General features: G+C 40.8%; 1 protein-coding gene across 1 annotated transcript; it reads left to right on the top strand.

Moving 5' to 3' along the window:
- Nucleotides 1–1,162: 1,162 nt before the first annotated feature.
- On the top strand, nt 1,163–14,794 carry LOC145447856 (carboxypeptidase B-like). The gene is made up of 12 exons (XM_080326121.1): nt 1,163–1,303; nt 1,630–1,696; nt 1,763–1,836; nt 4,719–4,773; nt 4,845–4,961; nt 7,553–7,759; nt 7,825–7,920; nt 9,993–10,193; nt 10,263–10,349; nt 10,412–10,496; nt 14,465–14,577; nt 14,638–14,794. Exons 1-12 carry the CDS (start codon nt 1,242–1,244, stop codon nt 14,716–14,718), a joined length of 1,245 nt encoding a protein of 414 aa, XP_080182247.1. The 5' UTR covers nt 1,163–1,241; the 3' UTR covers nt 14,719–14,794.
- The last annotated feature ends 2,875 nt before the right edge of the window (nt 14,795–17,669 follow it).

The following is a 17,669-nucleotide window of genomic DNA, read 5'->3' as shown; positions in this document are numbered from 1 at the left end:
CACAGTGATAAATGATGGTTGCACGAAGCGCGAAATTTTCCCAGATTCACAAATGAATTTCGTCATTATTATTAGTAGATTCACGTATTACCATCAAATATTTATCCTTTATTAGCCGATGCGATCAGATTCACTGGTGGAGTTTTCGGAAATTTAGGGCTTATAGTTACACATGATGATGCATCTTCGGATGGGCCAATTAGTATTAGTCCCTTTGTAGCATGCTGTTATTTCTTGACCTCCTATCAGGATTGTTGGTAGGCTATAGTGGAAATATATTGGAATCGCCTAATCGTAGGCCTACCAGAAACAAATTCTTTCGTGATAAGCACTCGATTCCAAGTTAGTATTTCTATATGCTAGGGCGCATCATTTTCCTCTGCTGTTCGCTTCTGTACTGCGGGGCTCCGATTACTAAGGGCGCTACTATATTAAAATCGAAAAATGAAGGACAGCATTGAATCGCGCGTAGCGAGAAGAAAATTTCAATAATAATTAAAATCACTCAATCGGGAGTCAATTTGTAAATTCAATTAGCCTGTCGACGGCCGCCAACGCATACGTGTCACAGCCGCAGAAATTTACTTCTACGGCCGCAAGTTGCGCACCCCTGATAGATAAACCTACTTGAGTACCACGGAAATGTAGAAGTATTTCGTAACGCATGACCTCTAGGATTTAGGAGGTGATGAAGATATGTCGAGCTTGATAAAGAGGCGATGAGTCAAATAAGTTCGGGAACAACTGGAATCAAGTTAGTGATTACTGTACAATGTTACCGATAATCTTAATCACATAGTAGAACTGGCAATGAAGTAGTCCAAAGCATACCAACACCAACAGGCCATGACGTATTTTCTCGCCGTTAGTCGTCTCGGTACGGAAAGCTTAATTTTGGCTACTTGTAATAGATTAACGGTGGGCCTACTCTTAATCAGATATATAGACCAGTCTATGTATGCCAGCCAGAGATCCTATCAGCAGAGATTTGCAATGATGTATCAGAGCAATTCTCGTCGCATCCGTTTATTTCGTCAATAACTTGGAAATAGCGATTACTCGACATGCTATTAATGTAATACCTTGCGATTTAATTGCTTCTCCTTGCCAATAATAAACAGTGATGCACCTGTTTCTTGGTCAAATTTTCTCACTCAGCAATCACATTGGCATATAGCCTATATATAAATGATAACTACGCACAGGAATATTACTCTTGCATTTTGGTACTGAGCACTGCGATGAGAAGCTTAATATTTCTCGGTATCCTTTCACTGGCTCTCGCCAGGAAAACCTTCTTTGGGTACGTATCAATTTACCTTTGCATAATGATGGTATCAAACCTGCCATAACTATTATTAATATTAATTCAATTTCAATTTATTGCTAAAAATTTCATCATTTCAATACACCATAAGACTGCGATACAATGAAAGATAGGAAGATGTCGAAACGACTTGGGGTAGTCTTCAAAATCAGATACACAGCTTATTAATATCATTATATACAAAATCATTTGGTGGTGCTTTTCGCAACAAAGGTTTTTAGCACTGCGCTATAGGGGCATGAAAACTTTTATGTCAAATAGACCATCAGTACATCATGTACAATTACAATATTACATTTTAGTGACCAAGTCTTGACGGTGCACCCGAAGAATGAGGCACAGGTTCAAGCCATCAAGAATTTAGACACGGTGAGTTATTTTCACATAAAATGGTGTGACTAAAGTATTCGGTTTCATCAATTTTCAATTTTACAGAAAGTCGATTTCTGGAGTCCTGACTCCCCCGCCGGCATTTCAGTCGGATCTTCAGCAGACATCAGAATTCCCAGGTGAGATAAAGCTAGTAATCGTATATTACTAATTTCAATACTCTATTATGCGGTAGATGTGTGTTTTCACATGGCTTGCCTCCAACCTTCAAATGCATTCATTCGAGTCATAGAAACAGAAATAGAGCCAAGCATTCGCGAGCGTGAATATGGGAAATATATTCTTTATTTATATCAACTTCATAATCTTGCGTAGCCGGTTCAACTACTTTCTCGATTTTAGGGGCCGGATCATTGGGGCATTTGTCTGAAACCAGTGTTTCTCAATCTTATTGCGTTCCACTGCAACTAAATTATTTTTAATGCGCTGCATAGCACCTAGCTTCTGAATGACTTATTATACTAAAATATACCGTTTTTCACTAGTTTGGACGTTGTTACTATTGTATACCATACCTCCAATGAAAAGGAATAACACACTATTTGATGAGATAAAAACAATTACTTCTTCTGCGCAACGTATCCATCCGGGATATAACATTACTCAGAGCGCAACGTATATCATGTCCACGGACTTCTGGTCATCAAAGTCGACTACGATTGTCTCCACTCTTGTGTCGCGGCGGATTTGTCGATTCATAATTCCGGGGAGTAGTGTTTCCGTCTGCTGTGATGAATACATCAATATGATGTGCTCAACATCAACGCTACTTGTCATTTCTCTTTCCCAGTATAATGCAGCCATGTGGATTTAAGTCGCGTTTAACCCATAGGCGATCTCAGACATGTCTTCAATCTAATCAACCCATCCTTGTAAAGGTTATACCCAACTAAGAGATGGCTTTATGTAGCCACTGCCAGTAAAGATCTGATTACGTGGGGATATTAAGTGATCTGTGTTGCTTGATATTATTGTTGAAACTATTTGTCATATAATCGATTATTATTTATGAAAATTAACTCCATACACCGGATACTGCAAATATATTGATACTTTATGTATGAATTCTAGTGGTTTCTCAAAACGTATTGTAATGGTAGTTAAAAGGTGTAGAACAGGGGTGCCAAAAATGCATCCGGCCCGACAGACGATTTCATCAGGCCCGTGAAGCAATTCAGAGTAGAATAAAAAATACTTGTATTATCTAGCACGTTTCTAACCAATGCTGGGATTTTGAGTATGAAACACTTCCCTCGCGATATTAAATATAGATTATGTTCATAGGCCACATTATAACCATCCGAGAGTAGTGTTGTGGTCTCACTTTAGACACCATTAGGAACAAGTCCCTAATATCGGCGTCCAATTACGAGAAGGCAAAAAAGTGCATACAGAGTTTTGAGTTTTATGGAAACGGACTGAAAAACTGGTTATTCACTGAAGCGAAACCGCTATATGCAGGTTACATGTAGAATATAATAGTTACTAGGTCTGGGCACAATGATTGGAGTACTCGAATCTGAATCGAGTATCAATTTTAATGATTCGAGTCGAGTAGTAAAAGACGATTTTTTCGAGTACTGAAATTACACGCTTCTCACCACTGACAGTTAATTTATCAACGAGAATTATAGTTTCGATACGAATTTTCATTGTTGAAGCGTTGAAACCTTGATTTGCGGTATCGTAGCATACGAAACATTATTATAAAGCTACGAAGGTTACTGGACGTAGCACATTTCCGAAGTCATGATTATCCCACAACATTATCACCAAGTGGAATGAAATCGGTATGGTCGAAAAATAGCAAAGTATGTTTTAAGAGATGGATAACAGGCATTATATTCTTTGTTGTGGCATAAACGGTACATCTCTGATCTTTGACGTATACCATTCTCTTATGACGTCATAAGGAGTGATACTCGATTACTCGACTCGACTCGAAGCATATTACATGATTCAGAATCGAATCACTCAGGACCTCGATTTTGCCCAGCCCTAATAGTTACACGGAAATGTAATTCAAATATCTGTGTTCGCACTGCTGCATCACTTCTAACTCAAACGGTGTCAGGTTTCTAAAGGAACCCGAATAATGAAGCAAATTATAACGCCCGCGTTTACAGTTTGATCTCTATATATTCTTCACAGCTCACACGCAGGGTTGACGTTAGTATACAACTAAAACAAAGGGGACATAGAAATATCATCGCTTGAACCACTGTTTTTGCGGTTCATTACTGTATTCAACCCGCCAGCCATCGCATTATTGCCAATTCCGCTGTTTGCAAATTTCGGCGTAGCTAGAATAGCAGGCTTATAAAGCCTTGATAGTAAAATATTCAATTGAAAAGCAAGGGCATCTATTTTGAGGTAATTTTGGAGTCATTTGAATGGTGCGTTGCGTACCACAAGCGATCTGAAGGTTTGAATCCGGCCCGCGATCCAAGTTGACTTTGACACTCCTGGTGTCGAATATCATTTTAGGAGTGCCAAAAAACTCCAATAATCGATTCGCGAAGAATTCAAAATCATTTGGGGATGCGGCCTCCCCCCTGCATCGCCCTTTCGTACCATAGGTGAGAACCACAGTCTCATGAAATATTCATAAAATTTCATTAATTGGCATCAATTCGAAAAAAAAAACAGGAAGAAAGCTGGAAATATCCACAAATTTGGTCGATGCGACATATAACACTAGAGCGTCCCTTAATCATCAATGATGACATCCCAAGTTTATTTGCCTAACTTCAGACCATTTCTCGATCTTCGAGGGCAGATCTACGATTCTCATTTATCAAGTTTCTTTTATGTGATGCGTCTTAGTTTGAGCGGATTTCAGTTTCCAGCAGTGGGTGGGGAGGGTATTTTTCCAACTCGGGCCCGACAGAGCTTACATTGTTTGATTGGATTTTGATCGATGGTTCTCGGTGCTTGTTCGAATACACAACATTTACTTCGCTTCGTGTTGACCAGTACGTTTTACATTTTATTTTTTCAGCGAAATTTTACCAGCAGTAAAAGTGGCGCTTCGAAGACAAAAGATAGAGTTTGAGGTGGGTCAGCGTTATTTGTACTAGCTCGAGCCCGTAATACGCGTGACTTGTGAATCCTTGCCTATTTGCAGGTGATGATTGAGGATGTCGAAAGCTTGGTGGGAGAGCAATTCAAATCGGCCCAAGGAAGAGGAATTTTAGACGGCACAACAGCCTATGATTACGAAAAATACCACACATACGATGAGGTGAGCTTGGGAATGTGATCATTCCTTTACAAATGTGTGTTTCGCCATCTGACCTCAGGCACAGCGGTTCTTATCCTTTCTGGATTAGCGGACCCCATTTGGACGGTCACGGACCTCCGCGGACCCCCAAAGCTTGACATCAAATTTAGCTCTATCACCGTGCGTCCATTATCATGTGTCCTGTGCAAATATTAACTGTAGGCTAGTGTTAAACAGCAATAAAATGACCATTCTTGAAAATAACATCATAGCCTGTTATTTATGTAGAAATTGGGTAGACTTTTTCAAAGCGAATTCTCCAGCTAAATTTCTTGAAATACGCGGCCTGTGTCTTGAAAATCCGCGCCGTCTGTTTGATATGTACGAGTGCCGAAAATTCATTTCCACAAAGATGGGTGGTGGCGATTGTAATAATAACGCGCAACGCCTCTGACGACACCTTCGGGTAGAAAATCGCAGCATACATGACATCAAAATTAAGGAACAGATTTATTGTGAACCATGGCCATGTGTGAACATATAACGTCCGGCATAGTAGTTTCTATAATTATTGCTAATATTATCAATATCATTTTTAAAGAGTGGCGCTTATGACCGATTAGATCTCATGTCTTTCTATACCTAGCAGCTCATTTTGAAGTTATTCTGTAATAGCGGTTATGTATACCACAATAAATAAATGAATGCTTGCAACCAAATTTGTTCAGTAACTCCAACAAAACATGTCTAAACAGCAATATGTTTGTAGCAGTATGCAATTGGCAATTTGGCAATTCAAATGAGTTTACACAGTAGAATATTTATTCTCAGAAGGCCATTCTGTTTATGTAATGTATGAAGTTTTAGCAGTTATGAAGAGAAACTCCCTCGTGATTTATCTCATTTAAAAAAATACAAATTAGGTTGTCAACCATTTCAAAAATTTGAAGGATTCGCAGACCCCCTGAAAATGCTTCGCGGATCCGCGGTTGAGAATGACTGTCTTAGAGCAACTCACGAAGGTGCAAATAGTGATTCTGCTAAATATAACGAGGAGCAGTGTTTCTCAAACTGGGGCCGTAGAAGCATCTGAAGGGGGCGCGAAGTCGACTGATAGAAATTAAGTTTATTGAACTCGAAATGAGTTAAATTTTTGCGGAAACTTTCAAGTTTTAACTACGGCAATAATCCTAATCATATCACAATTTCAAATGTCATAGTTGCGTCGTACCATCCATACACCAATGATAGAGTGCGACTGATACCGGATATTGCCCCGATCAGAAGATGTCTCTGAATTAGGAGTAACTATGGTCGATGCGTGACTACTGTACGTTGATGTTGTTTATGGTATTCATGGTGTTTGTCGACTACTATGGTCATTTACACCATGCCTTTTTTCTTCATTTTCATTCCGTAGCTGCCGACTTGTAGCACGGCCCACTTCTAGGCCTTTATAAGACACACAAAACTAGGTTTTCGATTTACGATATGGCCAGGTACGTTTGAGCCAAGCCCATGTCAAAATAGAAGGTATCAGACACCAAAATCGGCTACGTGCTACCATTGAACATGATTATTTTTGACAAAGTATTCAACACCTAGCTCAGATTTATTGATCTATATGTAATCCTACTTTCGTATTTCAGAGGTCTTTTAACAGTCATCCCCTTCCATGCTATAAAACTGTGCGTTGGGATTGCAAACACTCTGATTCCTCTTTTTAAGATATTTTGAAATGACGCTACGGGGGTGCTAAATTTTCCACCATCATCAAGGGGGCGTGTCTAGAAAAGTTTAAAACCACTGACGTAGAGGAAGGTTGTCTCCTATTACCTTATACAGCATCGCCAAATGTATCAACTGGAGCAATCAAATGATATAATAATCCCATAAAATCAATGTCCTCCTTCACATTGCCAACAATTTCAACGAGGACTTGCAAGTGTATATATGCTTACGACTTAACGGTCTAGTCTAGACCGGACAATGTATTCGGCATCTGAGTATTGCTACATTGATATTGAGCAGAGTGTGCTTTCGGTTTTACCCCATCAACAAGTTATACACAGCAGTAGCCGAAACCCCTATCGCACGGATTTGGTTTTTATGATACAATAAAAAATATGAAATCGAGATGGACCCCGTACGTTGCTAAATTTTTTACATCAGAGAACGATATCAATTTTGTTGATTGTTTGAATAAGCATCATTCGCTGAATACTCACAGCAGAGAATCTCACAGCAGAGAGTCACTAAATATTCACAAACAGAAAGCTGGATATTTCGAGCAAACTTTTGTAACAAAGCAGGTAAAATCTTTGAGATTGTCAAGGTGCTTGCTCGTTTCGTGTTGATTTTTATGCTGCCAGCGCCATGCATAGAGTGGCCCGCAGTTGAAATGCAATAAATTTCGACCAAAGATGTTATAATGATGTGAAAATTGTAATGTATGAAAAAGGTTCACATACAGAACTCGAACGTGAACCTCGCGTTCGCACCATCCCTATTTAATAGCAAATATTCACACGATTGCTAATTAGGCCAGTAATAAAGAATATTTACTCTACTTTTTTTATCAAATGCATAACGCATCAAATGCATTTTGTCAGATCAATGATTGGACGAATGCTATCGCAGCGGAAAATCCAACCATGGTCCAAAGGACTGTACTTGGTCAGAGTACCGAAGGACGTGACATCCCCATGCTCACACTGTCGTCTGGTCAAAGCGCATCGAACCCCGAGATACTCGTTGATTGCGGGATCCACGCACGTGAATGGGTCTCCCCGGCTTTCTGTCAATGGTTCGTGAGACAGGTCTGCATCTTTTGTGTTGCGCACCAATCATAGGTATAGTGACCGATAACTCCCAACCTTTTCAGCTTCTCGATGAACCGAACAACGTGCGAATCAGCGAAGCGACATATCACATCATTCCCTCGATCAACGTCGACGGGTATGCGTACACTTGGACAAACGTGAGATTATTTTGCAAAATCATTTCAATTACTGTGGGCCAAAATTGGAGACGTACCGTTGTGCTCAGAATGAAAAGTTGGAGTGGGTAAACCAGGGATGTCAAACTCAAATTGCGTCGCGGGCCGGATTCAAGCCATCAAATCGCTCGAGGGCCGGACCATTCAACTAATTCCAAAATGCTACGTCGTGCTCTTACTTTTCCCTTGAATGCCTTACAAACATACATAAGTGATACATGGACCATAGGGTTTTAAAAGTAGAAAGTCTGGGTACAACACCTTTATTCGCGAACAATGGAGTTGGCAAAAATACGGTGATCGTCTGGTTGAATAAAGTTAAGAACTGCTAAAACAGTGGCGTCAAGTTAGCATATTCTATGCTTCCTTTGATTTAGCTGTAATCTGGCGTTCGCCCTGCATATGCGTTGGGTGGAATACAAGATATTTAATTGGAAATGCGGACGTTTGAATTTGGTTTATTATTAATAAACCGCGAGTCCGGTTTCTATCATGTCTGGGGATCTATGGGGTCGAAAGTGATAGTCATAGATATTTCAGTTATATATTTGTGCAACTGATATATTTCCGTATAAACTGCATATAACGGATCCGCATTGGCGTTTTCGCTTCTGTGAATAACTACTTTTTGGTCCATATTTGTAGAAAACTCTGAACTTAGTGTGGACTTTTTTCCTTCTTGAAATTGTATGTCGATTTCACCGACTTGTTACTAGTGGTAACGAGAGTGAAACCACAGCGCCAGATGGTTGGTTATAATGGGGCTTATGGACATGGAAGCATTTCTTGCAAAATATCTCAGCATTTGTTACAAATTTGCTGGAAAATATAAGAATTTTTCAATCCACTAAGAATTGCTTCACGGCCGGATGCGGCCCGCGGGCCGTAAACGGTTTTCAACTCTGAAATGACCTCGCAGATTCATGAGGTAACAATATATATACGACGTCGCAACACCCATCGATTACAATCCAATGCGATATACATGCCGTTGTCCCTGACCGTTTACCCCAGCGTGCGTATGATACATTGTACATATACATATATTAGGGCTACCATCAATGTTCCCTCTAATTTCAGACGGGTCTGCGCACATTAACCAACGCACTACGCAGACCCTTGGAAAACAGTGCGTAACGACTAAAAAAAAGGTCATCACTTCGGATTTTGTGTGCGCAACTTAGATTTTCTGTGCGCAGATACCGTGAAAGCACTGCGCATTTGCGCACGTGCGCAGCTTAGAGGGAACATTGGTTACCATACGGCCTTATTTAGGATAATTTTACCTCCTTTTTCAGGTTTTTGAAAATGTCCTCCGAGGCCGCCTAAATGTCCTCATTTTTGGCAATTCGTCTTCCTTTACAGATTTTACAGCTAAGTAAAAAGTGTGTAAATCGGGAGTAAGTCGTACCAAAGTAATGACCTACCTTTTTTCAGTAACTCCACCAAACTTTACGGCAGAAATAGCGAAATCACCTGTTTTCAGTTTTGATCAACTAACTTTTCTGATTTGATAAAAGTGTCATCCTTTCCCGATACCAAAATGTCGCAACCCTAACATATACGCACTCGTGCAATGTAAATACATATAAATTCCGATCAGCTCAGTTTGTCATCGTATTTCATCTGCCCCACGGCCTCTTTCTTGCACCATCGAATTATAGATTTGATTAGCGATGTTTGAAAATTGCTCCGATGAGATCTTTCTTGTTTTGTTACGAAGATGTCGAATGATGAGTTATTTCTACAGTATATATTGAGTTATCGATAAATACTCACAGACATTGACGTAGCCAGTGGTGTGAAAAGGACCAAGCCATTTAATAACAATGGTCCCTGCTATAGATCTAGCTCCCCGAAGTCAACCTGCTAGATCTAGAACCTCACTAAATCTGTCCATCTTCGATTTTATCATTGGTATGGTTAACTTTTCATTTGTTATAGCAGATTTAGGATAACATAAGCAGCAAAAAGAAACGCTTGCGCATGCGCATTGGGATCGCTCTAATCCCAATGCATAAATCAATGTATGGTTTCAAGTTTTTTATTCACAGGATCGTATGTGGAGAAAAACAAGATCTAAAAACGGTTTATGCTACGGAGTAGACCCGAACAGAAATTGGGACGCTGGTTTTGGCGGCGAGGGATCTTCCAGCAGCTCATGTGCTGAAACCTACCACGGACCATACGCCGAATCTGAGCCCGAGGTCAAGGCTGTAGCTGACTTCATGAGAGCCAACAAAGACAATGTCAAGGTAAACGATATACAGACGCCGTATCGAACAATTGAATGTATCAGGATACGTAAATATCCCACTTTTTAGCTCTACGTCACCTACCATTCGTATGGCCAAATGATCTTGTACCCATATTCGTACACATATGACCTGGCAGCAAATACCGACGAATTGGTGAGTCTGTCGGAAACATGAGATTTCAGATTTCTTTGATGATAAAAAAATCGGAATTACAGGATTTCTATGCAGTACAAGGAAAAAACGCCATCCAGAGTGTACACAACAAGAGATATATTTACGGCCCAGGGGCAGTGACAATCTGTAAGTGATTTTCATGGTGACTAGCATCGATTTGTTTCAACTCTTAAATCATAAAAATAGGTATTGGAATAAGGAATTGTCATGGGGTGATCAAACTGTGGGGTCGTAATCAATTTTGTCGATCGCAGCTACTCTGAATAAGCTCAGTCGATTTTGTTTGTTTTTAGTTTTACTAAACTTTCCAGTTAATGACTTTAAAGGCATGTAGCGCGAATTCGTCGACAAAACTCAACATACACTAATTTACGGGATCTTTACCGTAACTAACCCGCGGAACACTTACGCAAGTCTGCAGGCTTTGTCAGAACCCCAAATTTTCGCTGAGTCAGAATAACAAAAAGCCACAACTACACGCATCTAACTATACATCTAATTAGGGTTGCATTTAAAACAAAAATCAATTTGAAGCAAACATGTTTGAAACAAGGCCCTTGTTTAAAACATGTTTTTTTAAATATTTTTAACTATGGCGTCATGAATATTCAATTGTGACGTCATAGTGGAATGGCATTGACGATTGAAAATATCTTGTAAATATAGCTCCTTTGATGATCTTTGATTGATCTACGTACAATAGCTGGTGAACCGACTAGTTTGAGGTTTGCAACCACCCTATATCGTATACTTCGGCTACATCGGATGGTAATCGTCCGTATAGGCTCATTCAACATGTTTTTGGAAAGTATTTACAAAATTATGGCATAATTATACAACTTGAAAAAAAATAATTTAAAGTCCTTTATTTAAAACACTGTTTAATACATATTTAAACAACCATTTGTTTTAAATGCAACCCTACATCTAATACATTTCTATAGATTACTGGTGCACATATCATACTGTGCATCAAAGGGTGTTAAGAGATCGAAGTCGTTAAAATAATCTTTTTACACAAAACGAAAACATCATAACCAGGGCTTTGGAGCAGTCGTAAATTTGAAGCTGCTCCAACTCCAGCTCCGGCTTCAAAGACTATTGAATGTTTTATTTAGTAGACAGTAACTACGGTTGTAGCCGTCGCACAGAACCGCCATTTTGTGTGGGTATGGCGAAGTCCAGTGACGTGATAATTACTCCGTGTCGTCTGTCGATGATGTCAAGTGTAACTGCAGCAAGATCTTCATTAGAAACCCTCTTTCCACCTAATCCGCTTTCTATATTAGTGCGCTCGTTATTAGTCCGTTCGGTGTCGATCAAGTTTACTCATGACCGTAACTGACACACCCAAACCCTCAATTCGGAATGGAGCGAGCTAAAAGTTGGTCCAAAATTATTTCGTGAATGAACATAAATTATAGAGCAGTATTTTGAAAAGATGTGCAACCTTTTTCAGTATGTTTCGTGTATAGCACGATTTTCGTTGCTATCTATAGATGTCTTTATTGTTGGGTACTCTTCCCCCAAGAAAAATAAATACGCATGGTTTAATAGAAATAGGCATTTCGGCGTCCGCCATTATCACGCCACGACGCACCATGACATATGAAGTTTTGGCCAGCATGGACCTCCAGAGAAGTGTGCCAAAAACATCAGCAGCTAGAAAACCTTGGCCAAAAAGGACTACTCTTTATGATGACCGATATATATAATATATATGTGTCTAAATTTCCAAAGGCGCTTAGATGGCTGGCGCCGAATCTTCCTGTGGTGGCAATTCTGAACCGCATAGGAAAAATACTTCCCGTATTGGGCGATCAGTCGACTAAAACTCGCTGACTACCGAGTATGACAAAATTCGCTCATAAGCAGTGGGGATAACGTAGCTCCCAATGGGGTGTGTGGAGGCTGATGCCCCCAGAAATTTGGCTCGTTACCCTACGGGGGGGGGGGGGCGGCAAGATCAACGCTTTTGGGGTGGGGTCTGACGAAGCGCGGTTTTGACCCTGAGTTTATTGGAATATAATGTTTTTTCTTCAAACGAATCGTCAGTAACAAGTTAAACTACACGCTCACAAGTGACATTGCGCGACAATTCATGAATACGAGTGTATCAAGAACACAAGAATCAGTACACAAAACTGATAGTTACAAACTGGTAAGCGCTCATCCTATTACTAATTGCCCTCTTGTATCCAACACCAGGGAGTCCAGACATCGCATTGACTAGCTCGCATCGCGACAGTTTGTAGGCATACACAATAACACACTGTCCAAGTTCGCGCTACGATTAAAAAAACGCGCATTTGCTCGTATGATTCAAAGAAAAGACGGTGTTTTTCGACGTGCGCACCTCCAAACCGACATGTGCAGCAAGGTTACGTTTTTATCCTTTGGCGCCGCTTATATATTATTGTGATTACTAATTACTTGAATTGCTCAGCTCACATAAGCATCAGTCCAGTTTTGTTAAATGTACCGTGATCACTGTGTTTTTAATCGCACAATTAGCCATCGGTGTTGTGCTGAAGATTCAGCACGACTATTAATGCCCCCAATGCAGTAATTATGGACTAAGTCGCGTTGTATCTAGCCTACCCGGCTTTGACACCTGTTTGAACATGTTTAGTTAAAAAAACGTTGTGCCAACGAGGCAACAATCCTAATTATGTGAAAGATTACCGTAAAATTATGTGAATTCAGCCAATAGTAGTGGCATAGCATCTTGTGAAATACATCGGAGTCGGAGCTGCATTTTAGACAACCGGCTCCAGCTCCGGCTCCGGCTCCACTTGCATTTTATGAAGAGCTCCGGCTCCGGCTCCAGCTCCGGCTCCGCTGAAAATGCACGGCTCCCAGGCTCCTGCTCCGGGACTCCGGCTCCTAAGCCGTGATCATAACGAATATTTATTGCAAATCATCAGTGTGATTTCTGCTGTTCCCATTGAGATACCAGTTCAGAATGGGAGGCTTATCCATCGTATTGTTCGGCCGAAACGCAACAGTGTGATACCAAGTGCTTAATTATAAAGGACTTTATAGATATTGTAGATGGAATTGACCTTTTTGATGGTCGGGTTTTCGGTTTCAAACTTCAACTTCATCTGCGTGATCCACTACACACGGCGAAACACTACAGTCGCAATTCGTCATCTGATCTGGCATAATTGTCTGCAACCAATGACGGCCAAGACGATCTTATCATCACAAATTATGTGCATGAGTTGGGTGTCTGGATTGACCTCCACGGAACCTCTGAGACTGACTCAGGGAGCCCCTAATGTTCCGTGGAACACCTGTTACGTACCACTTCACTAAACATAGGGGTCATAAAATAGTTGTATTGTACGAATATATTCTCTGATGTTGATACAGAGGCTTGGGTTGTCATGCTTAGTGGCTGTAATGCTGACACTCCTGAGATTGACAAAAATCAACCCTAAATCAATATTGTCTTTGGCAAAATACCACGATTGAAAAGTGAGTAATTTGACTTCCTAGCAAAAGAAGATTTGAGTAGGTAGTATGACTATTGGCAAAATATATTCCGTTATCTAATTGCTACACTGAACATTACTGAATAAACTGGACATGGACGCTGATGAATCAATCCCCATATTTAGGATACTCGACATGGTGAATACGTCCTCAGTCCTATGATAACATAAATAGTATCACGAAATAACGCGATCATTACACAGAGTTTTAACATAAATTTGCGTCATAATTGTGGATGAACTTGTCATAGGAACCGGGTTAATTAGCCTCTGTGTCAGGGTAAATGAATATTATTCACACATTCCACCTTCACTTGCGCTGTCATGCGTCATTTGGCATTATTCGGTAAGATGCGTCTGGTAGCGCATCTTCAGTTGACTTCTATAAACTAACGTCAATTCATTAAACTTCGTAGGCCTACTTGAGTACTTGCCAGGCCTTTCATTGTTTACTTATATTTGAAATCGTTTTGGCCTGTCTTGTGAAACACAATTTTGACTTACGGTTGAGTAGAAATTCAAGGCATTATTACTAATTCTACTTGAGTATAGCAATGCAGACTATACGCTTTTAACTCTGCATTAATGTAACAGATCCCGCTGCAGGAGGATCTGACGATTTCGCGTACGACACCGGAATAAAACTGTCCTACACAATCGAATTGCGCGACAAGGGTGTCTACGGTTTCACGCTGCCAGAAAGCCAGGCAAGCCGGTTTTATTCATTTTTGGTGCGAATTGAAATTTCATTACTTTTCTCGTTACAGATTCAAGCAACCTGCGAAGAAACAGATGCATTCATGCAAGTAATGCACAATGCAGTCGTGAGCCCTACCTATCAGGCATAATAAGGACGCGTCATTCACTTGACGATCGTGCGGTCATAATGTTAATCTTCGCGAATAAACATACAATTAACAATGGCATGCGCAATTTCCACGCATGAATCGGTTACATCATTAATGTTGATAGAGAAAGTAGGCAGGCCGGTGTCAGACGCACGTTTTGTCCTAATGTTAAAAGCGCATTACGAACAGCTTAATATGTGACGTTTTAGCAAATATACACCTGTTCAGTGCGATGAATGATGCAGACGGACAGAAGACCAAAGAGTAGATATGCATGTTAATTCGAATCGGTGGAAAGTTCGTTACATAGATCATCATCATCATTCATCATTGGTTTATCAGCAATTTTATCAGTTCAATAGACCACAAAAAATGCGATACAATGAATAGACAGGAAGATAAACTTGGATTTGTCTATGGAATCAGACACCCACCTTGGCCTAGGCCGCTAGGGCCTAGGCGATGTAAAGAGGAGGCATGCACACTGAATGAAAGTAAGGAATACAGTATAGAAAAAGAAAGCAACAAGAATAGGGCGGCATGTCATGGGAAGCGAGATCGATAGGTCAGTCGTGGTCCGGTAATCTTGAGGATGGACTGTATTTATTTAATAGTAATTGCTTGTATTTCGACTTGAATGTGGACATGCTCGTCGACTGTCGGATGGCCGGCGGGATACTGTTCCACACATCAGGTCCGGCATATTTTATAGAGCGATGATCTTTTCGGTCGATCATATGATATTTGGACGACGTGGACGCACGTGTGTTGTAGGCCTTTGTGCGCTTTCGATTCCGAGGTAAAGAAATCATTGAAATATTCGGGACAACGACCGCAGTGGAACTGATACATAAACTTGGCGATTTCTAGTTTCCGCATATCTTCTATGTTTAGGACGCCGAATCTCTTCAGCAGCGACTTGTTGGATGGGCAACCAGGCCCCTTTGGGGCTCTAGCTATGATTCGGAGTACTTTATGCTGTAGTTTTTGCAGTGGCTTGAGTGCAGTTTTACTGGCAGCCCCCCAACACAGGATGCCATAATCTAACTTCGATTGGATTAAGGATTTAAAGAGTATCAGAAGAACCCATGCTGGCATGAAGCGCCTAAGGCTGTAGAACAGGCCGCACTTCGGTGATAATTTAGTGTCTAGGGACTGAATATGACTCTTCCAGGACATGTTCGAGTCCATTAGAACCCCGAGATATTTGGAATTATCTGTGTTGGAAACGGGCTGACCAGCGATATTAACGGTTAGGTTGTTTTTTGAATTTAATGTCAGCAATTGGGATTTCGAAGCGTTTATGCAAAGGTTGTTCTGGGCCGTCCACTCATGGACTTTAGGCATTTGGTCACCAGTCAGGGCATCCAGCACTGCCGTCGAAGATGCGTAAGAAAGGAGGTGAGTATCATCAGCGAACAGTGTGGTGTTCAATGAGGAGGTTTCAAAAATGTCGTTGACATATAAGGTGAAGAGGACCGGTCCAAGTACTGGGCCTTGGGGTACACCACAGGTCCCCAGCTGAGGAGAGGACAAGGTGTTTGAGATCGCAACCATTTGTTGGCGTCCAGTGAGGTAACTTTTCATGAGCTCAAGGTGTGGGCCCCGAAGTCCGTAACGCGCCAATTTCGAGATGAGAATTTTATGATCTACGCAGTCAAACGCTTTTTTTAGATCGGGAAAAATGCTACATCCCACATTTCGCTTCTCTGAGATATCATAATACTGTTCGGCCACTGTTAGGAGGGCATGAGCGGTTTGTTGTTTGTTTCGGAAGCCAAATTGTTGAGGGGAAATGACAGACATTTTGGCGAGGAATGAGGATATGCGGGAGAGGAGCAACTTTTCGAATACAACCCCGATGCATGGGAGAACGGATATCGGACGGTAGTTGGTGACATTAATTATATCCCCAGCTTTGTGTACAGGGACTACTCTGGCTTTTTTTAGATAGCTCGGGTAGACTCCATTTTCTATCATGAAGTTGAAAAAGTGGACCATATATTGACCGATATGCAAGCTTAACATTTTTAGAAACCATGATGGGATTTAGTCATAGCCGACGGCCTTGTGCGATTTCAGTTTGTGGATGGCTACTTCGACTTCGTATTTGGTCGTAGGTTCAAGCACAATCGACTGGGATATCGATCTCACCTCTGACCTGACCGACACAGGTTTTGTAATAGAAGAAGAAATATTAGGGCCTACGTTACAAAAATAATCATTCAAGTGATTCGCGATGGCCGCCGGGGCTGAAAGTTTGTTTCCGGTATCCGAATTCACAATTTCCGAAACAGGCTTATGGCCTTTTTTCTGGTGTAGGAGAGAGTTGAGTCCTGACCATGTTTTTCGAAATGAGATGCACGGTGCGATTTCTGAAACGTCGAAATCTTTCTCGTTCATGTTCTGGGCAGTTCTTGGTGTCTATTCTAGATTTCAATATGTCTTGTTTCTTCGCATGCCCTAATTAACAATTTTATATGGTCCTTTTGTAAATCCATTTTGTTACTTCCTCATGCGAAGATTGATTACCTTCGAACTATTTTAGATATAGTTAGAGAGGTGAATTGTAACTAATTCGTCGGCAGTCGGCGTAAACTGCCCCGTGCGGCTCTGCCCAATTAATGTAAGTGTAACATCTAGTATGCGCAATGTGCATTATTTGGGACACCACATTTTGAACAGCTACGTTTGCTATGTTGTTGTGCCGCTGTAATGTTGGAAAAAATCGACGGTCGTATTTAAAACAGTGATATTCATATAGGCGGGCTATATATGGTCGGGTTAGGAGGGGAATATTAGTTATCTAGCAACGGTAGCAATGTTGAAGTACAATGGGAAATATTATCTTACGGATATACCTCTTCTACCTTCCCTCCTCTTAATTGAAGCAGTGGCATAAATCAATCATAGGCACTGTATACACTGAGTTAACTCGATCTCTGATAGCT

This window comes from Botryllus schlosseri, chromosome 10, assembly GCF_051294905.1.
Source record: "Botryllus schlosseri isolate E-star chromosome 10, Bs_hap1, whole genome shotgun sequence".
Taxonomy (NCBI): domain Eukaryota; kingdom Metazoa; phylum Chordata; class Ascidiacea; order Stolidobranchia; family Styelidae; genus Botryllus; species Botryllus schlosseri.
This window is presented reverse-complemented; position numbering and strand designations above follow the sequence as displayed.

What these genes read in the sequence shown, in the direction of transcription:
- LOC145447856 (XM_080326121.1), top strand. Translation starts at nt 1,242, where the DNA reads ATGAGAAGCTTAATATTTCTCGGTATCCTTTCACTGGCTCTCGCCAGG. An exon ending in GTCAATGGTTCGTGAGACAG is followed by an intron (nt 7,760 to 7,824) that starts GTCTGCATCTTT and finishes CAACCTTTTCAG; the next exon opens with CTTCTCGATGAACCGAACAA. An exon ending in ATGCGTACACTTGGACAAAC is followed by an intron (nt 7,921 to 9,992) that starts GTGAGATTATTT and finishes TTTTATTCACAG; the next exon opens with GATCGTATGTGGAGAAAAAC.